The sequence below is a fragment of the Serinus canaria genome, chromosome 3 (assembly GCF_022539315.1).
Source record: "Serinus canaria isolate serCan28SL12 chromosome 3, serCan2020, whole genome shotgun sequence".
Taxonomy (NCBI): domain Eukaryota; kingdom Metazoa; phylum Chordata; class Aves; order Passeriformes; family Fringillidae; genus Serinus; species Serinus canaria.
The window spans coordinates 44,579,194-44,606,610 of NC_066316.1; the positions used below are offsets into that span (position 1 = coordinate 44,579,194).

Below are 27,417 nucleotides of genomic sequence, written 5' to 3' on the forward strand. Positions count from 1 at the left end.
GTATTTTTAAAATCTTTTCCATATGAAAAATTAGTTAATTTTGATAAGATGATGAACAGAAACTTTAGCTGAGTTATTGACTTAATAGATATGAAACCTGTATGGGGTGAACTTTTCCTCAATTAATAACCAGTCTGATACTGGATACTAAAAAGGGCCTACTAGGCTATCAGTTTTGTTCCATTATATCCTTCTCCTATTCCTGTATAAGACCTGCTCTCCCTTCAGGGATTTCCAGTTTATTGCCTGCTGTCTCTGTGCCTGCAGGATGATCAATGGCCTTTGCCACCCATTTTGGCTTCTAGGAAGCTGGTCAAACCACTGTATTATTTCATTCCTGCAAGTTTATCTAAGATAAAATGACCTTAATTACTGTTCTTCAATGACAAAATTGTGGTGCTGTGCTCCAGGAGAGCCCAATTTTCCTGTGAGGACAACTATGGGTAGACCCAAATGGTGACAGTGTCCCGTTGCCTTACACTCTGCATGCACTTCCCTTGGATCTATGGAGAGGAATGCAGGATGGGTTTGGGACTGTCCTTTGGAACCTACAATAAAGGATAGGCATAGTCAGCATGGTCCCAGATGCTTGCTTCAAAATAACTTGTACAGAAACTGTAAACCAAAGGTTATTCCTGAACCAGTACTGAAAAATGGAGAGCTGCAGCTTGGCCTGGCAGTGCTTTGTGCAACAGACTACATATTTTTCACTGTCTCAAAAGGCCTCCCACAGTTTGAAGTCAAGCTGTTAGTAAGAGGAAAGAAATGTAAATTCTGCCTTATGGTTCTTTAAACTAGGGTAGCACTCTTGACTTGTGGCCAGACATAGCTGGAAATTATTTGTCAGACAGAAGAATTGTTTAAACAAGGTCAAAGAAAGTGCATGGCATTTGCAATAACTTAAAGAGCAGCCTACTTGTGTAATTTTTGCAGCAGGTCATGTTCTTCTGTCCATGAAGGCAAAGCAATTAGTTATTCATAAATACTTTCAAGGTATCTTGTAAATTTTAGATTTTGGCTTAGTTTTGGACAGAAGGGCAGAGCAGCATTAAATGAGGATGTGAGCTTGTTGCCTCTTTTTTTCTGATAGAAAAATGCTTTTCCTAGTCCCTGAATTCAGCTAGTCTTGATTCCATGACTATGGTCAGTTGGCCTTAAGTGGATAGGGAAGGTATGGATCTACTGGTCGAACAGACTGAATATCAGCAGCACTAAAAGAACTTCCTTTGAGAAGTGCAGTCAGTAGTATTTGTCTGTATTTTGGCCAAGGACTGGGAATGATTCCATCTTACAAGAAACTGATGGCAAATAGAAATAGACAGCTTTGGGAAAGGGTTGCTGTACCCTCTGTTAGGGGCAGAGGGGTAATGAACAGCTGGGCATACTTACTAGCTTGATCTCTGTATTTTGCCTCTGTAAAACAGTGATTCATGATTTCAAAAGCAGGTCATTTGAGGAAATGTATATTTGTTATTGTGGTAATGAGAGTTGCCCAAGATTCTTAAATTGCACTGAAAGATCAGCACAAGTAATTTGGATAATAAATGTGTTCTGTTTATCTAGGTACAGCAAGGGATGGATACACAACTTTACACATTCATGTGAAATTGCTTATTCTTTTTTGCTTATGAATTGGCTTCAAAATGAACGCAATATTTAATTTGGGAATGTTTTTTTGTGTCAAAAAAAACCCCTCTGAAGTTTCATGTTGTTGATGACATAAAAAAAAAATTACATAACTAAAAAGTTCTTTAATGGAAAGAGCTAGGATAAGAATGGGGCACACAAATCCTTACAGTAGTAAAAATATCTTGAGTCTAAGCTGAGGATTTATTTTTGCCTTTGCACCCAATATATGTGAGCTTCCCCTACGTCATTCACAATCCTGCAAACAGTGGGTGGTTTGTTTGGTCCTTATTTACTTTTGCCTCTGTTTTCTCTGAGGCAGAGAAGTTCACAATCTCAAAGGTCTATTAAAAGCCTGATCCTCTCTAAACATCAGGAAACACCTACCATCTCGTGGTGAGAGGTGATACTACAGCCCTCGTACGTCTCCCTTGAAAATGCAGCAGAGACTGAGGGTAGGTGAGCTCGTCTGTAACTGCAGAGACCCACCAGGGATATCCAGAAGCAACTGCAAGGAGGTGTTGATGAAGGTGTGAAGGTGAAGTTCTAGGGATCTTGGGTTTGGTCACAGTCCCCAGTTTGGAGGACATCACACAGTCTTTCCCACGGCACAGATCGTGGTATTTCCTGGGTTTTGTGTCCCTAGGTAGGCAGGGATTGAATCACTATGTGCGGATCGTGGCACAACCGCCTGGGGGTGGGGGTGTGGCGGGTGTGCAGACAGGGCAAGAACAGGCACAGGTTTGCTCTCCTAGATATTGCAACGCAAATAAAGGAGTGATCCTGACTATTACAGGAAACCTGGAGTGTCGTGTCACAGATTTAAGAAAGAAGGGGTGAGTATGTTTTAAGGGTTATATGGCCTATAATTGATTTTCAAAAGGTCTAGTGGCTTCTTGGTGTCTTCTTTGTCCTTTAGCCCTCATATCTATTCTGTATCTTGTTTGCTCTTATGCTTCTCTACAGCATTTTCCTTTAAAAATCAGGCATTGCAACAAAAAAATAGAATACTTGTTAGTTCCTGAAGCAGCTGTAGCATTTTAAGCTTTTGAATCTGTAAGCCCATTTAAAAACATTAGTTTTTGTTTCCTGTGATTTGCAACATTAAACTGAAAACTGGAAGATCTGAATGATCACTGAAGCTAAATAGTGACATGTCAAGGAAGAGTTATGGAAGGCCACTGATTAACTCGTAGATAAGTAAAAGCTGAGCCAGCTGGGCTGTCAACTGAAATTTTAATGTTGGTGTACCAACTTTAAGTGTGGTGACTTATGTCCTCCTTGAGTCTAAAGCTTTTCAAAGAAGCTAGGGGAATTATTTCCATCAGAAAATGCTGTAATGCACAAACAGCTCCACTAAAACTACAGAAGACACAACAATCTTTTGAGATAATATGAAGTCCTTAAGCACAAAATGTCTGTTGAATGGTCCTATGTGCTAGAGGCTTTACCCCTGTGGCCTGTAGTACTGTATAAACTAGGGAAAATTAGTTATTCTGGTACAACAACAATATAAAAAAAATTAGCCAAGAGTAACTTCCATGGGCAGATTTCTTAATGGAGATTAGTGTTTATTTGTGTTAAGTCTAGGGAATTCCATTATTGATGGAAATTTTATAATTGGAAATGTGCATAAAATACCAGGCCAAGTAAGTGTGACTATGTTGTTTTCACCTTGACTTTGGACCATGGCTCGCTATCCTGAGAGACACAGGTTACAGGCTTGAAATCAAGAACAGGAGAGGCAGGTAAAATTTCTTAGGGGTAACAGGGTCCTCGATGAAAGGCCTTATGAGCAAGAATAGCCGCTATATTTACTTCAGCTGAAATTGGCTGCATCTGTTTTGACAAAGCATTTCTGTTTTTTCCAGCAAGCAAAATTCTGCTGGAACATGAGAAGTCTCTGCTGACAGGATTACACACAGTCCCAGCAATGGTTGAGTGCACATCAAATTTAGAAGAAAAAGCCTGAATAAGGACTTGGACTGTGGAAATAAGGGAACACTTTGTTATTTGCTGTCAGGACTGCCATTAGTAAATGGTGCTAAAAATAGCAGTCACAAGAAATCAGCAGGATCAGAAGACAGTCTGTGAACAAAACAACAGCACTCTAGCACAAAGCTGCTGAAGCTGTAACCCAACTGACTCATTGTCAATGCTGCATCAGGTTTGGGAGCTGAAATAGGGGCTTCCCTGAAAATTTCATAAACTGCCTATATCTCAGCCTACAGCCACATTAATCTAACAGCTGTTCTGCTTCAGTAAGGAACTGGTGCATAATTCAAATCACTGTGTTTCCTCTGGTTTGCTTCTTCCCAAAAGTAGAAGAGCCCTGAGCAAGAAGTAGTAAAGTAGTACAACTTTATTTTCTGTGGTTCTAGAAACACTTCCACCTATTGCTCTTCCTTTCAGCATCATATTTTTTTATTCCAACCTTTCAGCATATTTTCTGTCTTTGCTTTTTGGCCTGAACTTTCAAACCTGCTTTGAGGTTGCAGTCTCATACTGACAACTGAGTGTATTTCATGTATTTATGTCAGTCTGGTTTTATTAAAGTGATCTACTCTTTCAACTAGAGTGCCTGGAAAAATAGCTTCAAAGAAAAACTAAGTGGTAGTGCAGGCTCAGGACCTTTTATTTGTTCTCTTTTTAAGTAATGCTGTGGAATTATGTAGAACAGTTGAATAGCAGGCTTTTTGCTAGCACCTGACTACAGACAATAGCTGCCAGTCCTCTCACAACCATGCATGATTCTAAGGTACCTTTCCCCAGGCAATCTGCTCTGCTGCTCTGCGTACCTCCTTTCTGCAGTTCTCCTCAAAAGAAGTGTTATCATACCTTTTTGTGAGTGAATCCTTCCCATCTTATATAGCTAAGCTGAGGTACCCATTAAAGCAGCAGTCCTACAGCTATCAGCAGAACTCTAGCAAGTAGATAGATGATTTGAGATGGGGCTTTTGTGTTGGTTAATTGTGGAATAAAAGACTGGATATTATCTAGCTAAGATACTCTAGTGGTCTTTGTGACAAGTGGCTGAATGCCATTCTAAATTCTCTATAGCCACATACACTGCTTTTTTTGCAAGGCAAAGAAATACTGAATGCCTTTAATCGAATAGGAGATGGTGATTTTAACTTGTGAGCCTTTTATATTGCACTCTTTATTTTTGTGCTCATCTTTTCCCCATCCAGCATATTAACAGGGGGAACCTGAAGAGTGCTTCTCTGAGCAGACTGTTGTTATACATCATGAGCTGTAAAACTGCAAGGGACTTCATTGGCCTTCCTGCTTACCTCACCAATACTGCCAAAATCCCTCTTAGTGGGGCCTGCAAGGGAACAGGAGGATGGGAGTACAGCCTTGGGGCGGTGGTTTTAAAGATTGGGTTGGGTATAAGATTTCCAGGTTTTCAGAAACACAAAGGTTCTGCGGTAGTGAATGACCCAGTGTGAGATTTGAAACTGTGTTTGGGTCTGGTCACATGAAGATGGTCACAGAAATGACCACAGTCATCATGAGCCACTGGAGAGCCTGGAGAATTGGGTAGAGAAAAACCTAATGAGGTTCAACAAGGGCCAGTGCAGGGTCCTGCACCTGGGAAGAATAATCCCAAGTACCACTGCAGGCTGAGGGCTGATCTACTTGAGAGCAGCTTGGCAGAGAAGGACCTGGCAGTGTTGGTGGGTGAAAGCTGACCACGAGCCAGCTGACCACCTCTTGCAGCCAAGAGGGCCAATGGTATCCTGGGATGCCTTGGGAAGCGTGTGGCCAGCAGGCTGAGGAATGTGATCCTGCCCCTCTACTGCACCCTACAGAGGCCACATCTGGAGTGCTGTGTCCAGTTCTGGGCTCCTCAGTACAAGCCAAGGAGCTCCTGGAGAGGGTCCAGTGGAAGCCACAAAGATGATTTGGGGGCTGGAGTATCTCTTATGAGGCAAGACTGTAAGAGCTGGGCCTGCTTAGACCGGAGAAGGGACGGCTGAGAGGGGAATCTCATTAATGCATAGAAATATCTCAAAGGTGAGTTCAAGAGGAAGGCGCCAAACTCTTGTCAGTGATGCCCAGTGAGAGGGTGAGGAGCAATGGCCATAAACTAAAACCCAGGAATATAAGGGAGAACTACGTTAGGTAGAGGGTAGCAGAGCACTGGGAACAGGCTGCACAGGGAGGTCATGGAGCCTCCCTGTCTGGAGACCTTCAAAACCCATCTGGACGCATTCTTGTGTGACCCGCTCGAGGTCACCGTGCCTTCACAGGTGGGCTGGACTTGATGACCAGAGGGTTGGAAAGGACCTAACAGTTCTGAGTGAGATGTGCCTCCTGAGGAGATGGGGCTGCGTTGTAACACGGGGAGTTCAGAGGAAGCACAACACACATAGGAAGCGAACGGTTCGCAGGGCAGGGAGCGCAATGTAACTCAAAAGGAGCAAGCCCGGCCGCCATAGCCCCCGCCTCAGCCCAACCCCGCCGGCCGCAGGGGGAGGCGCCTGCGCGCGCCGGGGCCAGCTGGCCGCGCCGGGCACGCGCCGCAGCCCCCGCGCGGGCGGTGCCGCGGTGACGTCACCGCGGTGAGGGCCGGGGCGGGCGCGGAGCCGGGAGCGGCGGCGATGGCGGCGGCGATGGCGGCAGCGCCGGGCGGGCGCGTCCCGTGGGGGTCCCGGCGCTGCTGATCGCCGCGGTGCGTCCTGCAGGTAAGAGACGGAGCGGAGCATGCAGGGACACGCCCCCTGCCTGCCCCTGTGCGTGTCGGGGAGAGGGACTGCTACCGTCGGGGCTATGGGGAGCCGGGACTGCCTCGGTTCGCTGTAAAGCTGAAGTGGCCGCGGTTGCTTGGTCCTGTGTCCTTCCAGTGTTCGGGAGTCTTGGGTTTTTAGCAGGGGACGAGGGGACACCGCCAGTGTTTTGTACTTTAATTGCTTGCAGATATCCAGAAGGCGTCTCGGTAATTCTCTTTGCAGAAGGCTTGTTCGCGCTGGTACAAAATCTCGGTTAATTGTAAAGACTGGCCGGAGTTAGAGTTACCGTCACGAAGGTAACTCACGAAGGACTCATTTTCTCTGTGTCACAGTGGGAAACATAATAACTGCTTATTATTTTTGGTCTCTATGGTTTCCTGTTTGTCTGTGGGAGATATTTCCAGCCCCTTGGAATGTGTGAGATAACAGGGCAGCCAGGGAACCTTAACTTGCCGCGTTGCAGATTTGGTGTAACACGTCCCCTGGTAGTGGTTCCTCTGGCAGAAGGATACCGGAGAGCTTTGCAGTTGCATGTCCTGCGTTTGACAAACAGAGCCTGAATTCCAGCTTTCCCTTCGTTATTGTGACCTTGTCAATAAAATAGTAATAGGCAAACAAGAAAACCCCTAACTCATCACTTTGTCACAGTGCCACCTGTCCTGCCAAGATGCTGTGCCAGGATCCTCTCCTAGCAGGATCTAGGTTGCTGTTGCAGGCACAGGAAGTTCACATAGCAGGCTGCTGGGTTGTAGGCTTCATTTTCATGGCGTCTGCTGTTGGACTGTACGACCATAAAGGCAAAATTATTGTTTGATTTGGTCTTTATTTTCTCCTTTTAAAAATGAAATCGATAAAATTTGCCTATACAGGCAAAAGTGAATTTATGGTAGTATCCCTTGAGAAGGCCAAAGGACAAAATAGTTGTGCAGTGTTGGTACCTTATGCTCCCTGAATTGTATTCTAGATACTGTCTTAAGTGGTGAGTTAATATCCATTTGGTCCAAATCTCCAACAAGATAAGTCAGGTGTTGCAAAATGAACTGCTCTATTGTTTAATCATTGCAGAAGATTAACCCCTGTGGAACAAGCCTCAGACCTTGGAGTTTTATTTTTGTGATGTTTTGGAGTTTTTTTCTGCGGTTTTATTTTTGGGGGGTTTTTTTGGGTGGTTGGTTGGGTTTTTTTTCCTTCTTCATAACATTGCCTTCTGATGTCGCACAGTAATGTGGCCTAACTTTTTCCCTGTCTGCTTATCATCACCACACAGCTTACATGCTACCTTATTTCTCCAGAATATGCCAGAAATAATACTTAGGAGTTTCAGTTGGGCCCTGAATTTTGGACACTTTGTTAAAGGATTTGCTAAAGAAGTTGCAGTGTAGCTGAGTATACTCACAAACTTTATTTTGTATTAATGTTGTGCATTTAATTATAGTTTTATAGACTCCTGAACTGTGGAGTTCTGGGATTGTATGTGTTGGAAGAAGAAATATAAAAGATCCTCTGTTTCTCTTCTTTGTTTTTGCCTAGTATTTCTTAACTTTATGTAAGATAAATTAGAAAAGGCAAGATCACGCGCTAAGGCTTGTCTGCCATAGCAGATCTGGGGATAGCACACTGCTGCTGACATTGTTTACCAGTGGGGCATCTCAGTGCTTTAAGCAAGCCTTTTAATTTCACATTTCAAAACTCCAGCAGATTGACTGGAAAAATGTTTGCATCATTCTCATGCTCTTTATGGTTGTACCTTGGAGGGTTTCACTTCATGTTGTGTCACCTTTTTTCTCTTTAATTAAAGTTTTTGGGTTTTTTTTTCCAAGGGATCACTCCTTTGGTGTTGCCTGGTCAGTGAGTTCGTTACATACGCTCCAGCAGTGGCCACACAGAACTGACAAACTTCAGCTGGAGGAGGGAAGATGACATCCTTAGGTGCACCACAGGAGGAGATGCGTAAACTGACCTTGGATACACCACAGAAAGAAATACATGAACTACCCTTGGATACATCACAGCAGACAATCAGTAACCCGGTAACTCCTCTGTCATTTCAACTATGTGTCCCATGGGAGAGGGGACTTTGCTGTTTTATATCAACAGTGCTGTTCTGTACAGTGAGGGATGCTTCTGAGAGCTCTGCATCACTCAGGTTTTTGAGGGAGAATGTCACAGGTGACACGAAGAGCTGATGGTGTTTAGAAATTGTGCTGTAAACATATGGACAGGGCTTCCAAAAGAGGACAGATGTTCTATCAGCCTTGGAGGATAATCCTGTTTCATCTACAGCTTACATAGATGTCTGGCATTTTTGCAGAATATGCTGGAAAGTGAAAGTATGATAAGATGTGTTTTCACTCCTAATTCTCTGTAAATACGGGTGGTGCTTGGCAGCTCTCATGAAATGTTTTTTTTTGTGGTGCCTGTACTTCAGTCTGAACAACTAAATTTGGAATTTTTTTTTCATAGTTCATATCTTAATTCATAATAAATCCTATTTTCTACGGAAGACTTGAGCTGACATGATTCAGCAATTGCAAAGACTGGATTTGACAGAATTTTGTTTGCCTAGCTCAGAGTCTGAAAACTTTCTCTGAAAAGTTCTGTCATTCTCGTGGTCTGTGACAGCAGCCTGACTCTGGCTTACCATGAAGGGGTGACCTGAAGCTGAAGCTGTGTTTTCTGTTGTGTTGTGAAGAAGGTTGTTCATTTGAACAACCTTCTTTACAACAGGAAATAGATAGGAAATTCTGTGCTAGACCCCTTTAAAAATACTAAAATGTGTATATTATTTATGGGGAATGTGCAGTAGCACAGACCTGCACACTTCCTTATCTGTTGCAGCTTTGCACTGTCACACTCTTGGGCCCTCAGTGAATCTGGTTGTTTATTCCCAGTGTATGGTCACTGCTTGCAAAGTGAATAGATTTAGGAATGATGGGGGAATAATTTCAACCTCCTTCACAAGAACCCAGCTGGAAGAGGAAGGAAAGCTGTATGATTAACTAGAAGGTGGAAGGTCTGAAGTGCAAAAGGAGAGGGAGGATGAAAGTTGGTAGATGGAGATAGGAGAGGAGGTGTGAAGAGAAGGATTAAGAGATGTTTAGGACAAATGAGTACTGTCAGCGAGAGATTAAGAGTCCAGTGAAATTGGGTGCCAGCAAGGGGACTGACCAGTATGATGGCTGAAAAGACCTAGCAGGAGAATTCAACTAGAGCTTAGGGGTCAAGAGTCTATTGTGGGGAAAAAAAAAATAGTATTTGGGATTGGAATATGGAGGCAGAGTTGGGAAAGATTGTGCCGATGACTTTGGGGCAGCCTCCAGACAAGGCAGTGAGCAACCTGCTCTGTCTGACCATGCTTTGAGCAAGGCATTTCATTAGAGACCAAAGGTGTCTTCCAGCCTCAGCCCTTCTGTAGCAGGGCAGGCTACAAAAATGTCATTGTTTCAGTACACGGTTCCATTAGCAGCAAAACTTCATAACTTTATTATAGGTTTGAGTCTGAGATGTATTTCTTCATTACTGTACTGTTCTCAAGCATGCAGAAAATCTGCTTTGCTCCTTTATGCCCTTTACTCCACCCATCTGACAAGAAATGATGTCATGTCCCATCTGGTGGGGCAGCTGTCTGATATCCAGCATGCTGGATAAAAGCTTTTGTTGCAGTCCTTTCCTCTATAAGACCATTATTCTCCTCTTGTTTTATGAAAACTGGCATTTTCTTTTAGGAAGAACATCATCTTTGAGGCTTCTCAAACTTAGTTGACATTGACCAGTTAGCTTTAGAGCAAAGTTTTAGAAGTCTAGCAGAAAGTCAGGATGATGGTAGATCATGTGACAAGCACTGTTCTTAATAAATAAGGAAAAAGTAGTAGAAGAGCATCTTGAGACATGAGGAAATTACAGGCACATTCTGTGATGACAAAATCCCATTAAGTCTGTAGAATTGCACCCAGAAAATTCTCTATTATGATCTTGTGGGTTCCACATCTGAGCTTCTGAAAAGTTGATGAGCCACCTTTTCTTTTAAATAAATGCATCCTTTTGAATATAAAGAAGTGCTTTTGCCACAGTTCCTTTTCAGGAGTACAGAACTTTGCTTCACTAAAGTGGTCAAGTCTCAGTATCCCTGACCTGTGTGTGCTTCTTTGGTTTGTCTTTGGAGACTAAACCAGTAACTTACTACTTTATTGCAATATTGCACCTCAGGAGCAGAGTGTAAAACTGAGAACAATCAAGATACACTTTTATTTTTTGTTTATTATTGTTTGAATGAAAATTGTCTTCTGGTATACAGCTTATCTTTTAAGGAACCAAGCCACTACTAATAAGCAAAGGGATTTCACTTTTCTTTCACTTTTAACACTTAGTTTCACATTTTGGTCCTCCTTTACTACACCTGCTAAAGCCAATAAATGTGATGAAACTTAAAACAACCTGCCAATTTGCTTGAGAAGCAAGTACTATTTTTTTTTTCCTGATGCAGAAGATGACTTCAAGTTAGGTTTTATGCAGTGGGTGGGTATCTGAGAAGGAAAGTGGAGAACAGGCAGAAGAGGATGTGTATCTACTGGCAGAAATGATCAACACTCTGGATTTAGACAATTTCTGTTGTTCCTTTTTCCTCACAGATTAACAAAAATATGTGTCAGCAAACACATATCCTTATCATATCTTACTGTTTCATGCAATGATCTATGTATTTAAAGAATTAAAAATCTTAACTTGTTTTATGGTCCAATATTCCATTCAAGAGTAGTAATTCCAATGTGTTTGTTATTTTTTTGTTAAATTACAACTCTTGTTTGCAATTGGTGTTTCATTTCAGGAGTATCTTAAAATCTTATAAACTACCAAAATCAACCTTGGCAAAATTTCCTTTTGGTTAACCAGAGCAAATGCAACATTTTCTACCATTTACTTCCTTTTTCAATCTGGAGCACGTCGCATGTGTGATGAGATGTAGACTTACTTTTGGTGCCAGGCAAAGTAAGCTTTGCTTTTGGGCCAGGCACCTGGGAACTTCCACAGTTGAATGTTAAGGTGCTTCCCATCCCTTCCTGAAATGCTGGATGATCAGGGTAGGGCTTCTGTGAGCATGTCTGAGTCTTTGCCAGTGAGCTGTGCCAGGGTGTTTGGGGCTTTTATCCTAAATGACACATCCCTCCCTATGGCTTAACAATTCTCGCCGTGCTGCCATTTCAGTTCAGTGTAACATCCATATGTTACCTTCTCCAGCTATTGATAAGGAAGAAAAGATAGTGAGGCTTTGAGCCAGACTGCATACTGTAGGCACCATAAAATCCAAGACTCCTGGACAGGGCTGTTTTCGTGCACTTTGCAGTTCTTAGCTCATTAGGATGAGGTATTTTGTTGTGTTTATAGGTTTTACTAAGAAGACACTCTGTGACATAGTCTCTTCCTATCATTGTTTTCCCTAATGGAGCAAAAACAAGAAAAAAGCAGCTCCTGTATTCTGGTGTCAGAGGAGTTTTGGAAGTTGCCTTCTGGTACCAGCAAGGGACTGGTACCAAAAGGCAATACTACACTAATAGTCAGCCCTTGGGAATGGCCTAATTTGAAGTGAATCCTCTTTATGCTCTAAGAATAGTGAGGCAATAAAATATTATAACTCTTCATTTGAGAGCTAAGAATGGAGGAAGGAAATTTTAGTTTTATCTGAAAATCTTGGTTTTCATAGGGGAAAATATGCCAGGTTTTCCCTTCCTGTTGTGTATTCTTTTATATTAAAACTACTTGTGTTTCTTCTAATGTTCTAGAGCATCATATAATTAAGAATTAGAATACTAATTTTTAAACTGTTTTGGGGTTTCTTGCCTCCATCAAAAAATGGTATTGCAATATTTTTTCTTCTTTTTTTCTTCTTCCCTCTTCTAGATCATTCCATATGTTGGGACAATACATGGTGGCCTTGTTCCTGGAGAGCTGATTGTGATACATGGGACTGTTCCTGATGATGCAGACAGGTAGAGGCTGTGTTGTCATGTTTTGCAGTGTAACCATGTGAGCAAGACTGTAAAGGGTGAAATGTTTCCAGGGTCCTTCTCAGGATGGCACACAAAGGCTCGATCTAAATCCTTTTGATAGCATTAGATTGAATGCAGGCTGAAAGGGTAATCTGACACTAACAAAGTTGGTAACTGAATGTGTTGTGGGTTGGAATTAAGTTAAACTGGGATAAAGAGCTATGGACTAGTCCTTGTGCCCAGTAAGGACATTCCCTGACCTTATCCAAGGTTCATTTGATATGTTCTGCTGAAGGTGATGGAAGGGAAGGTGATGAACACAGTAAGTGAGGAGTTTACATGATATGAATGATGACCATTAAATAAATTTAAACATTTATATTCACTGCAAGTAGATCATGGGAGAACCTTTCACATCAGTGTAGGAAGAGAGGAAGACAAGTGTCTTCTTTTTCTTATCCTATGACATTCATTGTGTCTGCCTGTTGATTCTCCACAGTAAAACATAAATGTACTGAACCTTTAGGTGAGTTCTTGAGAGACTGAGCTGAATGTGGTTTGTCTTATTTTTGTGATTAGATTCCAGGTGGATTTACAGTGTGGCAGCAGCATAAAGCCTCGAGCTGATGTGGCATTCCATTTCAACCCCCGCTTCAAAAGGTCTGGCTGCATTGTTTGCAACACACTGGAGAGGGAGAAGTGGGGCTGGGAGGAGATCACTTATGAGATGCCCTTTGGAAAAGGAAAGTCATTTGAGATTGTCATCATGATTTTAAAGGATAAATTCCAGGTGAGTCTGGATTGATTCTTCATCTGCAGCCATTTTCAGGCCAATAAAGTATTTTGTATAATTGAAATAAATATTGGAGGCCTAGGTGTCTCTGTTACCTAGGTATAGTCTAACTACAGAAAAGTTTAGAACTTTTCTTTAAAGAGGTGCTAATTAAATCAGACCTTTAATTTTGTATTGCTTCCCTCTAAATTGGATGAGTAGGCCAGGAACTTCCTGCCATAGCTAATGGCTACTCCACCCTTCCCTCTGTACGTGCAAAGGGCTAATCTTGGAATAAACCTGTTAAGTGGCTAGTATAGGACAGTCCTCTTGGAGGAGACATCTGAGGTGTGTTTGTCTTGCTCTGTTAGACTGCAATAATATATTCTATTATATTGATAATACCACATTGGTAAATGATAAGGTGTTAGAAACAAAGGTGTGAAATGCAAATTTTAGTGTAGGTAAATGAATCTCCCTCCTAGTGATGGAGAGACTGAATCATGGATGAGCTGAACTTAGTTGATCTGATATTTCTAGGACACTCCTAGGAGTGTTTTGTACCAAATTGTTTCTTTACCAAACCAGTGTAAACCAGAGATGTGTGCATACAGTTTGATACATGGCTGGTGTAATGTATATTTAATACAGTTCTTCTGTTTGGTTTCCCGTCTCTGTAGGTGACTGTAAACAAAAAGCACTTGCTGCTCTACAACCACAGAATTAGCCTTGAAAAAATAGATACTCTTGGAATATATGGCAAAGTGCAGATCAAAACCATAGAGTTTGTTTCTAAGGTAAGATGTATAGATAGCTAACTTGTTTGATTCATTTCCTCTGTCCTGCTAAGCTGCATAGTGGGATTTCTGGTGAAAAGGAAGGAGAAGCAGCTACACAGTCCAACATTAGTAAGGAGATTTTGGTTTCCCCACATTTCAGCATGTGACTTTCATGAGGATTTGTGTCTTCCTGTTTCAGTATTGCAGTTAGGGGCAAGAATGTGACAAAAGTTTACAGCTTACTAAGTTAACTGGACAAATGGTATAATAATTGATTGGATACTTAGTCTACAAGTGGATTAGACTTTCCAAATATTGCAGGAGCTTCAGAATGAACTCTTGAGTATTCAGTGCTTCTGAGGGACAAGTGTAGCCATGGCTATTACTTGTTGCTTGGCTTTGAAATGCCAAGGTCAGCCACAGCTGGAGTTCCTTGTGCACATAGCCCTGTCTTTTCTGCTTAACTGACTGATTTGTTGGTTGAAGTCAGAAGTGTACATTTATGGGGATGAGAAGAAGTATTCTTTCTCAGACTTTGTAGTGGACCAAACTGCATTGAATTCGAAGTGAAGGCTGTGCTGTGCCTCCTCTCAGCTGCCAGCTCTGCTGCTGATAGTAAACTAACAGGTAGTTTTTTCCTGTGCAGAAGGAGAGCTCCTTTTGTTCTGAAAGAGTTAGGTTTTTAGAACAGAAACTGGAGGTGATAAATTCCAGGGAGATAGAGAAGGTGAATGTCTTTTCCCTTTTCTGCCACTCACTAAGGTAGTCTGTTTACTCCTGTGAGATACTCTGGTTCTCTTCAGCACAATCTTCACTACATTGTGGGTGAAGCTTTTGACTCTTGCTGCCAAATACAGGTCTAACTCAGGTCAGCAGACTAATAATTGTTTTGGTAGAAGGCAAAGCTGAGCATAATGAAGTCTAAGCTTTAAACATAGGTCTGCTGTGTTTAAGGATGACTTGCAGAGACGGTAAACAGATCTTCATGGGTCCCATACCTTGGCCTTGGGCATGTTGCCAGAATGATATTCCTGCAGAAGCTGTCTCCATCCTAATCTTGGAAGACCTGACTCCAAGAAGAGCTTGAGGGCAAGCAGGTGCTGTAGGTTGGTTTCTGACCCAAGCACAAAACATACATTTAGTTTAATCTGTGCCTGCTGACGCTGTATGCTTTGTGGAAGAAAGGAATGGAGAAAGGCGATTCTTTCCTTTTAATCTTTGCTTCTAATACACTTTTCTGAGGAGGAAGTTGTAAGTTTGTATTGAAATAAACAACCTGAACACACAATCTGCTAGGGCTAAGCTGGAACTGTCTCTGCCATGGCCATGTTGCTCGTCTGTCCTTCCCGTGAGAAGAGACAGTGATGTAGAGGGCTGCTTAGAATCCCAAGAACCCTGCTGTATGGACTTGCCCCACTGTGAGGAAAAGTCTATGGGTACCCTTTGATGGTTTGAGAGTGCTCTGACTGTTAAATAAAGATTCAAATTGTAATGAAGTGATCTTCAGAAATCTTCAGAATTTTCTGTGGTTTGTAGGGGTTTTGCTATCTTTTTCATTAACATAGCCATAGATTTCCATCTTAACAGTTCACCATCAAAGCATGATGATCCTTACATTGTTCTAAACCAACTTTATGCTGAAGTTTTATGACATTAGCAATGACACCTAAATATCTCTCTTTCTGCAGTCTTTACAAGGCTCTCAGCCATCGTCTCTAGGAGTAACAAAGATAAGCACAGAAAATGTACGTATGTTTGTAAAAAGTTGAATGAATCTCCCTGTTGTCTCATAAGCTAGATAATGTTCTTTTCTTCTCTTGTAGGGGGAAATGCCAAATGATTCACAGTTGGTAAGTGTTTCCTGTAGATTTGTGGCAAATGTAGAATAAAAAACAATCAAAAATACTTCAGTTATTTATAAAAAAAAAAGACATGCACAAAAGACAAGAAGAAAGGAATTGACAGTCAGCTGGAGAAAGATCATCACTGAGGTTTTGTAGAGGGTAATCCTCTGCTGCTAGTACAAATGAGACTATTGTTAAATCATTTAGAAAACCTGAAAGATAAACACAGCATCCACAACCACAAACAAATTAAAGTGAAATATTTGAAGTTTTAAAGGACCTAGTCACTGTTTTTTTCAAATAGGCATACTTTTTTTTTTCTGCTTTTGGGAATACCTGCAAAGCAAAAGTAGTGTGGAACCTGTCTGCCACATCTTCCTCTTGCTGACAAATCTCTGTATGTACTTTAGGTAGCTGGATGCAAGCGTTGCACCTCAGGGGTGGAACTTGTACCCAGCTAACATGGAGTGAGTGCTCATCTTTTTGCAAAAACCTGTGCAGGTGAACTGTATCCTCACTGGAGCAAGGACCGCACTCAAACTGAAAAGGGGCTGAAGCCAGGAATTTATACACATAGAATTTGTGGAGAAAGTAAAGTTGCAGTGAAGTTGCATAATTTTAGATGCTTTGTCACTTGACAGCCTGCCTTCTCCAGTCTTTTTTTCTAAACCAAGTAACACACAATATTGTAATTTGCAAGTGGTGACCTTCAGCAGAAACATAGAAGTGGAGTGCTTCTCCATTCCCTTCTTTTCCCTGGTAAAAATAACTGCTAACACAATGAAAAGTAAAAATTAAGAAAATACTTGCACTGTCTATCATTATGAACTGCTGCCAGGAGGACAGAACACTTAGTGACTCTACTTCTAGTACTTATGTGACCATGGAACAAAAACACACCTTAACAGGAGTCTTTTTCTTTAAAGCAAAACTGTTACTTCTAGAGATGAGAAGATAGTTGTATGTCTGAATAATTATGTGATATGAATTTAAACTCTTACAAGGAGTTTCATGCTTACTTTTTTCCTTTTTTTTTTCTTTCCTCTTCTTCCCCTCCTTCCACCATTAGTAGTGGCAGAAGTAGTTGTAAATAATGTTTCTTTTGAACCCAAAGTAGTAGTCTAAATTAAAACCCAGTACATTGATGTATTTATCTCAGTGTAAGTTTTCCACTGTACTATTAGGATCCTGCAATATGCTGTAGGAATAACTTTAGCTGTAAGTGCAGATTTGCTATTGTAGGTCAAAATTTCATCATACCATAGTAAAGCTCAGCTTGTATTAAAAAAATCAAAAAAAGTAAGTCACAGCCAAGATTTTTACTGGGGTTGTACTTCCAGGGTGTTCCTTATGTTGGGAAACTCGATACTGCACTTCGTCCAGGATGCACAATTGCCATTAAAGGAGAAGTGAATAAAAACCCAAAGAGGTATGTGTTACTGATGGGCTTTTTTGCTGTTATTTAACTGAGGTGCTCTTGAGAATGAGTAGGCCTTTCCATTGCCTCTGTATATCCTTACTTGCAACTTAGCATCTGGAATCACCTGAAACTACAGTGCAGTTTCCTCAGGAGCCAGCAGGATTACCGCTTTAGAGAGGACTTGAATGAGCAGCTCCATTATGAAAAGTGAAGGTAAAACCTGAGTGTCTTACCTACTAAATCTGTGTCATTCACAAATTTGTGTGTTTGTTCACGGCTTTCCATTGTTCAGGAAGTGTGAGCAGGTGTACTGTACAGAGACAGCTTTTCTTCTAAAGAGATCCAAGAGTAAGGATCTGGCAGAAATAGGTGAAACATAAGTGAGGCAAGTTGCGGTGTGCTCAAATGCTGCATGTTACAATATTTCTCTGACAAACCTCCTTGGGATAAGCATGAAGGGGCCTAATAGACAAAAACTGAGTGATGAAAGTGATTAACTGAGTGATTTAGAAGGATGGAGCACCTCTCCAAAAAGGAAAGGCTAAGAGAATTGGGATTGTTCAGCCTGGGAAAAAAAGTGCTTCAAGAAGACCTAATTGTGGCTTTCTGTTACATGAAGGGTGCCTATAAGAAACATGGAGAGAGACTTTTTAGAAGAGCATGTAGTGACAGAAGAGGGGGAATGGCTTCCAACTGAAAGAGAGTAGGTTTAGGTTAGATATGAGGAAGAAATTCAGTACTGTGAGGATAGTGAGACATTGGAACAGCGTTTCCAGAGAAATTGTGAATGTCCCATGTCTGGCAGTGTTCAAGGCCAGGTTGGATGTGGCACTGAGAAACCAGGTCCGGTGAAAAGTGTCCCTGCTCATGGCAGGGGGGTTGGAACGAGATGAGCTTTAAGGTCCCTCTCAACTCAGGGCATTCTGTGACTCCATGAAAGCTGACAGGGGAGTATGAACATAATTTTGATAGCAAACTAGGAACAAAGGGTTGCAAAGAACACATTTTCCAAACATGTAATAAAGCTCAGGGAGTAGGGGAGTGTTACGCAGTCAAAATGGAGCTGAGCAAATGTCTGTGCTTCAGCATGCCCTTTACCTGAGGGATAGATTTGACTTCTGCAAAAACATGCCTAAAAATGAAGCAATTAATGAAAAATGAAAATGATGAGAAGCATGTTTTCACATTGTGTGTATGTATTGCACTCCCGCTTCCTCAGGGCGTGTTTCTTACCTGCAGTTCAACAGCATTCAGAGTTCATACTGGAATCCAGGGTCTGGAATCCTCATCCACAAAGTTTGGATGTACTTCAGATTGAATAGGATAATTAATACTTAGAGAGTATTTCTTTCCCTTCTTTTAGTTTGAAAATTTTATTAGCACTTTTCAAGTGCTGAATGTGCTCAGATGCATGTAAGCATGAAGATGCTTTTGGCTGTTAAAGCATGCCGGTTGTCTGCTTTTTATGTTTATGCTTTTCTACCTATATATTTATATTGAGTTTATAAGTTATTCAGTGTCTTTAGATCAGTTCACACAGCTTTAGATGTTTCTTTTTCTTGGTGAAAAAGAGAACTTCACAGCTTGGAAGTGTTGCAATAATTCCTATCTGGACTGAATAATTCTCAAAAGAGGGCAAAAATCTGACAGCTGGAGCTAATTTGGGTGGGGAGGAAATATTTTTTTTTTTCAAATGCGGTAAGGTCTTTGCCATAGGTTGAAGCATTCATTTGAATTTGAATAACTGTTTCCTCTGGTCACCCTTCTCCAGAGCTCCCTTTTAGGAACCCTGTTTGGTGGGCATGTCTGAGATGGCAGAGTATTCACTCAGCCTGGGCAGAGCTTTGCTGCCTACAAAATAATGTTCTGTATGCATGGCATCCCAGCAGTCTTAAATGTATGGAGACAATCTTTAAACTTTTTCTTAGTGTCCAACCAGTTTGTTGGCAGAAAGGATGTGATATCTTCAGGTCAAAGAAAGGCTCCCACTCTCCATTGCCTGAGTGAGAGGTGGGGAAGGAGGCAGCTCCGTGTGTTCCTGTGAGAATGCTGCTTCCTAGTGCAGTAGGGGAGCCCGCTCTTGGCTCAAATAGCTTCTTGCTGAGATGTGTACAGAGAGCTGTGAATGATGAAGGGGATCTAGCAGGGTCATGTCCTGCATTTGCTGCCTCCAGCAAAGGTTTCTGTGCAAAGGAGACGAGTGCATGCTGGCTGGCTGCCTGCTTGGTTCTTCAGGTGAATCACAGCCCTGGCTCCCAAACTGCCTGAGTATTGGCTAAGGACTTAGTAAATGGTATTGACTGCTCTTGTCATGTCTGTAAACCCTTGGTGCAGTAAACTTTAAAAAAATATCTTACAGCTTTGCAGTCAATCTGAGAACAAGTGATTCAAAGGACATTGCTTTACATCTGAATCCCCGAATGAAAAATAAAGTTTTTGTAAGAAATTCCTACATTCATGACAGCTGGGGAGAAGAAGAAAAGGAAGTTGCTAACTTTCCTTTCAGTCCGGGGATGTATTTTGAGGTAAGATTAACTGAAAGAACATCAAACTGCCAAAAAACCTGCAAAACTGCAAAAATCTGCCAAACAGATTAACATTGGTGCTTAAATGTCCTGTTACTAATACGGATTTAAATAAAATTGCTATTCCTGTATTTCATGTCTTGAAAATACTTTGAAGTAAATAGGACCATAGAGAGCAGAGATTTGTCTTTATTTAGTAACAGTTTTAAGTATTTGCAAAAATTCAACCTGTGCTAAGAGTAAATTTAAATTAAAGTGAGTTGGACTTGATGATCCTTATGGGTCCATTGCAGTTTAAATTATTCTATGATTCTTAGCTTTTTATTGATGCCCTATTTTTTTTAAATGTTGCTTTTGCGTGAAACATTCTTTGTAACAGAAACATGTCAAGCCCAAGTCTATGCTAGGTCATCAGATTGTTTTTCACATCTTACCTGAGCTTAAATCTTAACTGTTTCTCTTCTTGCTTTCCAGCTGATTATTTTCTGTGATGCCTACCAGTTCAAAGTTGCTGTTAATGGTGTTCACACTCTGGAGTACAAGCATCGTTTTAAACAACTTGAAAAGATCAACATAGTGGAAGTCACAGGAGATGTTCACTTGTTGGATGTGAGGAGCTGGTAGTTCTTTTCAATCAGTACTGAAATAATTTAGCCTCTTCTAATGACAGTGCCTCCTTGTCAAGTACAAACAGGTGCTGACTCATGCTGAGCCTGCCTTTAACCTATCTAGGCTTTGCATTTGCCTCTGTGAGTTAGGCAAGTACCAGAAATGCTAACTGCAAATTTAAATCCTTCTCTAGTCTTCAGTTTCCTGGCAAGCTGTTAGTGTTTGCTCAGATAAATCTCCTGCATTACTGAACCTAGCAATATGAAAATGCTGCATCATACTGCGTCCCACAATTGCACTCTGTATGTTATGTTTAATTACCATTTAGCATTCCTTGACACCATACATTCAATATTGTGAAGTAGAAATGAGACTGAAATAGAATCCAAAGTTAGTTATCCACCTCAAAAGGGATGTTTATAATTTATTTAATATAGAACTACAGATTCTAATTCCCTATGTCTTAATTTATGTTAGACCAATAACCTTTACAGTGAGGCTGGATAAGCAAACAAGTTGACCCCTTACTTCTGGCAAAAAGCAAGAAGTTTGATCTTTCCTCAGCCTGCAATAGCACCTTCTCTGACATCTGTGGTTATGTCACCTCCTGCTTACAAGGGCCCAAGGTTTCTAGCTTTTAGTTTTCCGAAGTGAAACACAGGAAAGGGATTTAGCTGGTTTCAGTTACATGAAGTTCACAAAGCTTGTTTGATCTGAAGTGGCTCCTAACTGGGTTAAGAGCCCTTGGGGGTCTGAAGTAGATGTTTGTGGGTTTCATTTTTAGAATATGTCAGAATCCAAGTAGTCCAGGTAGAGTTTCAGCTGAGATGGCACTCCGACTACTAAGCCGTGGACTAGAGAAGGAATCCTTTTTCAGTCTTGTATTAAAATACTGTCTGTGTGAAATAAACTGTTCCTAATCAGTTTTCCATACAAATCTCAGTCTTTCTATATCCTTTTAAAAAATAAGTTACTATTGGTTGTCACTACATGCCCGAAGGATGTCCCTGTATGTCTTAAGACTGTTAATACTGAAGCAATTTCAGGAATAAGATGGACACTAAAAGACTTTAATTGAGCAAATTTAATGTATAAAAAGCATCAATAAAAACATATGTGAACTCTGCTTTTCTCCAAGTGTAGCTAAGTAGCTATGATCCCTTTTTGGTCTGTTATCATTGTTTTGTTATTGTCTTACCAGTATCTCTAAGTTGGCAAAGTGCCCCTGACTGGAGAACCATTTCCACATCAAGGAATTAGTAATGCATAGAGCAGTTAACCTGGGCAGGCACTGGGGCTGGGTGGGGTGGCCTTCAGGACAATGTGGTGCTGTGCTGTGCTGTACAGACCCCTTGGCTGCAGGATAAACTCAATGGAACAGGGGAGCTGGTAGGCAGCTCCTTACAGCAGTAACACCACTTGTGTGTCCTTGCCTTTAGCTGAGAGATCAGCAGATGCTCTCATGGGAATGTCCTTTTTGTTTGACAGCAGACACAATTAACAGTTTTAAGAAAATCCTGTAAGAGCTTGATGTAATCTTTCCACATATGGGATCTACATGTCAATGCTGCACCCTGGACAGAGGCTCATTCTCAGCACCCAGTGGGATGTAACATTATCCTCTGTGTAGTGTCAGTTCTACCCTGTTGCCTTTTAAACCCTATTTAGAGAGTCTGAGTGCCTTAGTATCAGTTTTATGAACCAGCACCTCATGGTGCAAAACAAGTCATAATTTTTTTGGGTAAATCCATTATCACAGCAAGCAATTTATTCTTGAACTTCAGCTAATCAGCAATCTTTAAAGACTGTAAAACAGATTTAGTTTCTACATGAATCATAGTTTCTTGCAGCTTCTTTTTCAGTATCTTCAGTGAGTATACTTTTTACTTCCCTACAGATGACAGAAAAAAACAGATTTTCAGGACTGCAGTGCATTGGTCCAGTGAGGACCATGCTTGGAGCATGACAGCCCCTTCACTGGGACAGTAACTGTATGGCCCAAGCACAGTAGAATTCAGGAAGGCTCACAGGTTATCATTCAGGATTTGTTTATAGCCTGTGCCAGTTTCCCACTGTTAAGAAAAGAGCAGTTAAGGAAAAGTCATAAGAAAAGTCCCCAGTCCATCCAGAAATTATAAAGCCATATTCTTAAAATATTTTATTAAAAAGTTAATATCTTGTCTCTGATAAAAACTGTTATGACAGTTTGCCTGTAACACCTGAATGTGTAAAGCTAACACAATTCAGACAAAATTTGAAAATGAAGGGCATAAAATTAGAAGTAGCTTTGGAGTGGTTCTCCCAAAATGACTTCCAGCTGTTGAATTGTCTTCTGACATTGCTGTTCAACTTCTTCACATTCATCTAGAAAAAGAAATTGAGCAGGAATTAAGTAGAGCAGTGATTACAAGGCTACCCAAGGAAAGGTTCACCATCAAGGTTAGAACCATCCTCAAACACCATATATGAAATTATTATTCAGAAATATTTTGTCACTGAACTAGGCAAACTCTTTCTACTAACAGTTATCTAAAACTTGCACATGGGGAGATGTGCACAGGCTACAACACTGAAGAAGCCACCATAATTTAACTGAACTTCATGAGTGTTTGACAGAATCTATTTTAGTTTGCATTTTGCACAGTATAAGCTACCATATACAAATTCATAAGATTTATAGCAGTTATAACAATGAGCCTGTCTGACTCTTTGAAATGAGTCACTTTTCACTAATGCTAGTTTAGAGCATTACCTTCCATAAGCTCAGCTAAGAATGGAATAGATTCTGGTAGCAGGACCAGGTAGTTCTCCTTCAGTTTTTGTGCAACTTCTATCAAAGCAAGCAGGGCGGCAAATCGGACCTAAACCAAAACATTTACACAAGGAAACAAACATTACAGTATAGTTCCCTGTTCTCCCCCACCCCTACCTTCCTTCCATTCATTGTAAGGTTATAATCTTTCATTACTGAAGGGAACTAGCTTTAAGCTAATTTAAATACTAACATCTGGGTTAACATAATGGCAAATAAAAAACAAGTTTTAAGAAGCAGGTAATGCTGCTGGAAGTTATTTGATATTGTGGACTTTAACTTCCTGTCACAATGCCATTTCCACTCTATCAGGGCTTAGCTCAGCACTGTGAAAAACCAAGTACACTCCCTTGATTTCTGTAACCTGTCAATAACTCTATGAACAGGTCTGAAAGCTGATAACTGTCTTCCCATTACCCTCTGAAGTGCCCCTGTCTTCGTACACAAACAATTCTCTCTTATTCCTACAGATACCAAATCTTCAAAAAGCCCAAACCCCACAGCATGAAAGACCTGGAATATTAACTGCTTACAGCTAGAGCAGAAGAGCACGTTACACCCATCTCTACAACTTTGGAGTACTGTGGTACAGCACCAGTATTTTAACTTAGGCTACTATTTCAGCAATGACTTGGTTCTGATTTTGGTAGCACTGTTCCCATTTTCTAGCACAAGAAAGAAAACCAGTTCATATTCTGATGGCTCCCAACCTTAGGAGAACTGTGCCTTGTCTTCAGCAGGATCTGGTAGTTCAGTGGTTTCCACAGAGAATCATCTGCCATTGCCACTGAAAACTGAGCTATGCAGGGTATCAGGTGTGCTGTCACTCTTTCCTGGAACTTCTCATCTCCTCCAAGCACATTTTCTAGCTGTGGAAGTAAAACAAATCCAGGCTCAGATAAACCCAGCCAAAAACACTTCTAGCTTTGGCTTTTAGGTACTCAAGAATTAAGTCAAAGCTCATCAGTGGGAGTGCACTGGTCTGCAAGAGCTCAATAAACATGCATGAGCCTTATAGAATGAAGACATTTAAAAAAAAAGGATAAAAAAGTCAGTAATTCAGAGCCTTAAGCAAAGAAATCAATACTGTCTGTGGCCCAAAAATGATGAATTAATGTCCCCTTTTTTGTTAAGAGAGAGGACTGTCACCTGATTTTTTTGTTAACTTGGAAAAAAAAAATCAGCTATGAATTGTTTCTATGGATTTGTCAATACCTGATCCACCAGAGGCTGCATCAAGGTTTCTGCTCTCTCTTTACTCAAGAACTTCTGGGTGTCAAACAGGAAGAGCTTGTGCAGACAGTCCATGGTGAACTGCAACAGTAGACAGCTCTTTTCTGTGTTACTGTCTGAGTCAAAGAAAGCTTCATCTACACACCAGCCAAGGAGAAATAAAAAAACATCATAAACAGAATGAAAACACAAAACTTCCCACAAAACTGCAGGACAGAAATACTGCTAGTCTGTCAATGTGGCTAAGGGATGTACTACATAGCAATTATGTACTCATCACTCAGAACAATCAAATGGATGTGATACATTATCTGGCTTTGAGCTACTGCCCCAGCAGGTCTGCTACTGATGGAAATAAAAGAGAAGAGCCACTGGCTACAGAAGTGCTTGGCCATACCTGTGAATATGGACAATTTCTTCAGGTCACAATTGGGATGGGCAAAATTTCCCACAGAAAATAACAAGAAAGCAGAGGAGTCTAGATACACCAGGCAGCATATAAGAAAAGTCAATGAATGAAAAAGTAAAAAGAGAAACCCTCTTTCTACACAATTTCATACTCAGGGAACTCACTGGGGCTGACACAGAGAATTTTCATTTGGTCACAACATTGTAATAGCAGCCCCATGCCCATGGATGAAAAACATCCTTTGGTTCCATCAGATAAAGATTTCTCATTTACCAGAGGGAGAAAAAAGAGCAAAATGAATTATGTGTGCTGTGAAATAAATCCTGTAAGACTAAAATTTCTGCAATCAAAATTAGCCTCTCAGCAATCAAGACTAAGCCTCTCTGTAGCCAGTAATTGACAACTTACCAGTTTTAGAAATGTTGACCTGGTTCAGTGTCTCAGCAAACGGCTTCACTAAATGACCAGCAAAGAGGGTGAAGAGTCCCTTGAGCTTGTCTGCAATGCAGTCTGCTATTCGGTGGAATGTCAGCAGCCTGTCTCTTAGGGTAGCCTCTGTTTTGGACCAATCAAAGAGCTGAAAGTGAAAGGCAGATTAGCTGTTTCCTGTGTCTGTGCACTGGAAAACACAAACATGCTGATGCAGATTAATTACACTTAGACTTACCTTGAAGAAGAGGGGCCTGAAAGAAGCCTCGGAAAGTTTCATAACCATACTGATTAGACAGTCAATAATGTAAGCCTCTATCTTACCAACTTCCTCTAAATCATCCTAAAAAAATCAGAAAACATAATTATAAGTTTGAAATGCAAGACTTTGAGCTTTCAAAGCACATTTTAATTTTGTCTGTTTCAGACTAAATACTTAACTACCATGTTTTCCACCATAAAACCAATGTGGAACAGAATATCTGATACCCAGAATTTCAGGGCAGGTGTACAATGGCATCTACTAATCTTTTCTTAAACAAGTGATGCAATTGGCATGTAGAGAGGTGCAGCTGCTGCTCATACTCTCAATCAAGCTACCTCTGCATGCTCTGTTCGGAAGTCCAAGACTTTCATGAAAAATGCTGTCAGTTCAGGCTGATGGGAGATCAGGTGCTCCTTCTCCATACCAACAATGTGCTCCTTCAAAATGTTCATAAGGGGACCTAGGCAGTTCTGCCAAAACAAAAGCAAAGCAATGCAAAGGCAACTGTGATATTGACAGTAACTACAAAACACAACTAGGGAATTGGATTTATGTACTTCATGCATTTACTCAAATAAATACTGTCAATAAAATAAATAACCTTTTCCCTGTACTTTTGGGGACTTAAGTTAGTAGGATTCCTGAAAAGCATTTTGTCTACCCTCTGCCATACTGGAGAAAATTCCAACTCACTCATGTTCCTAGTGCATAAATGAAGTCCTTTATGAATGGGATGATCTCCTAAGCATTCATCATCTAACATGCAAAGGACATTAAACTGCTGGATCTCTTCCAGATCTACATTTCCTGAATTACTGCAGCAGTACAAAAAACCTCCAGAGATCATAATATAAAGACTATGGCAGATTTGGCTGGGATGGATTTAATTCTCTTCAGAGCAGCTCACATGGCGCTGTGCTTTAGATCTGTGACCAAAACAATGCTGATTACACAGCAGTGTTTTAGCTACTGCTGAACAGTGCTTGTGAGACTTCCTTTGCTTCTCACTCTTCAGCCACAGCGAGCAGGCTGGTGGTGGCCAAAGTGCTGGGAGGGGACACAGCTGAACCAAATTTGGGCCTGCTTGTTTCTTTGTTTCTTCTCCTTTATCCCAGTACTGAAGGATGAAAAAAGCCCTTACCTTGCGGGTATGCAGCACTTCACTGTAACACTTGGTAACTGCAGGCAGGAGAATTCGGGGGGCCAGCCTCGTCGCTAGGATGGTTTTCAGTGCTGCTACACGGATACTTAGCTGGGAAGTGGGACCGAACTCGGCCACAATCTTTTCCAAGCGGACAACCTGTGAGGAATTCCAACAAAAGTTAGACCTACTTAGCAACTCAAGGACTTATTTTATAGTAGTTGTCTGCTTCAAATGTCAGACAGGAATTTTGCTGTTTGCACCACTTGGAACACCTTATGTTAAACTGTCTGTGTACAAAGCCATACTGTCTTCAGAAGACAAACACTGAAAAATGCCCATGTCAGCAGCAGAGGGTTAGAATGACTCCCACAAGAGTGTCAGATACACATTTGAGGAGACTGAATATTACAGAATGATTTATTGTGATTCATCTCCCTTTTCAAAGAGGAAAAATATAACCTGAGGGAGGCGAAGGAGATGCTTTTAGGTTCTGTATCTGAGTTACCTGCATAAGAAAATGAGTAGAAGAGTGGTTATGAGCTTTCACAAAGGTGGCACACACTCCTACTTCAGTTTCAGAGAAAAAAAAGTAATAATCTCTACAGCTTCTTCCGGGATCTGGGCAGGTCCTGTCCCCCCTTTACACACCTGTAGAAGTCATAGAGCTCACCTGCAACAAGCACTCCAAAAGGTAAGGACTAAGGAAGTGTGGCAGTGTTTCTGCAACCTTTAGCAGAGCAGTGATGGCACTCAGCAGGTAAATCTCATTGGAGACCAGCTCCTTCTTACTTTTTAAAGTCTTCAAGAGTGCCGGCATCAGCCTGTGAATA

General features: G+C 41.1%; 2 protein-coding genes across 4 annotated transcripts in view; one reads left to right on the forward strand and one right to left on the reverse strand.

Moving 5' to 3' along the window:
- Positions 1-6,149: 6,149 nt before the first annotated feature.
- LGALS8 (galectin 8) lies at positions 6,150-21,421 on the forward strand. Of its 3 annotated transcripts, XM_050973173.1 has the most exons (11): positions 6,200-6,317; positions 6,585-6,658; positions 8,183-8,392; positions 12,258-12,346; positions 12,926-13,136; positions 13,799-13,915; positions 15,586-15,642; positions 15,721-15,747; positions 17,082-17,170; positions 19,521-19,686; positions 20,161-21,421. In XM_050973173.1, the coding sequence occupies exons 3-11, from the start codon at positions 8,279-8,281 to the stop codon at positions 20,308-20,310; spliced, it is 1,020 nt and encodes a 339-aa protein (XP_050829130.1). In that variant the 5' UTR covers positions 6,200-6,317; positions 6,585-6,658; positions 8,183-8,278; the 3' UTR covers positions 20,311-21,421. The 3 variants fall into 3 exon arrangements, with proteins under 3 accessions (XP_030091263.1, XP_030091264.1, XP_050829130.1); XM_030235403.2 differs by lacking the exon at positions 6,585-6,658 and having other exon boundaries at positions 6,150-6,317; XM_030235404.2 differs by lacking the exons at positions 6,585-6,658; positions 15,586-15,642 and having other exon boundaries at positions 6,150-6,317.
- Positions 21,422-22,438: 1,017 nt separating this feature from the next.
- Positions 22,439-27,417, reverse strand: part of HEATR1 (HEAT repeat containing 1) — a 35,417-nt gene continuing 30,438 nt past the window's right edge. Inside the window, exons 37-45 of the mRNA XM_018917077.3 lie at positions 27,258-27,408; positions 26,585-26,743; positions 25,779-25,913; positions 25,417-25,521; positions 25,158-25,326; positions 24,323-24,477; positions 23,818-23,976; positions 23,048-23,156; positions 22,439-22,659 (exon numbers count right to left, since the gene is read on the reverse strand). Of these exons, the coding sequence (XP_018772622.3) occupies positions 22,571-22,659; positions 23,048-23,156; positions 23,818-23,976; positions 24,323-24,477; positions 25,158-25,326; positions 25,417-25,521; positions 25,779-25,913; positions 26,585-26,743; positions 27,258-27,408 (1,231 nt within the window). The 3' untranslated portion in view covers positions 22,439-22,570. The remainder of the gene's footprint in view (positions 22,660-23,047; positions 23,157-23,817; positions 23,977-24,322; positions 24,478-25,157; positions 25,327-25,416; positions 25,522-25,778; positions 25,914-26,584; positions 26,744-27,257; positions 27,409-27,417) is intronic.

What these genes read in the sequence shown, in the direction of transcription:
- LGALS8 (XM_030235403.2), top strand. Translation starts at nt 8,279, where the DNA reads ATGACATCCTTAGGTGCACCACAGGAGGAGATGCGTAAACTGACCTTG. An exon ending in TTTTAAAGGATAAATTCCAG is followed by an intron (nt 13,137 to 13,798) that starts GTGAGTCTGGAT and finishes CCGTCTCTGTAG; the next exon opens with GTGACTGTAAACAAAAAGCA. An exon ending in GTGAATAAAAACCCAAAGAG is followed by an intron (nt 17,171 to 19,520) that starts GTATGTGTTACT and finishes AATATCTTACAG; the next exon opens with CTTTGCAGTCAATCTGAGAA.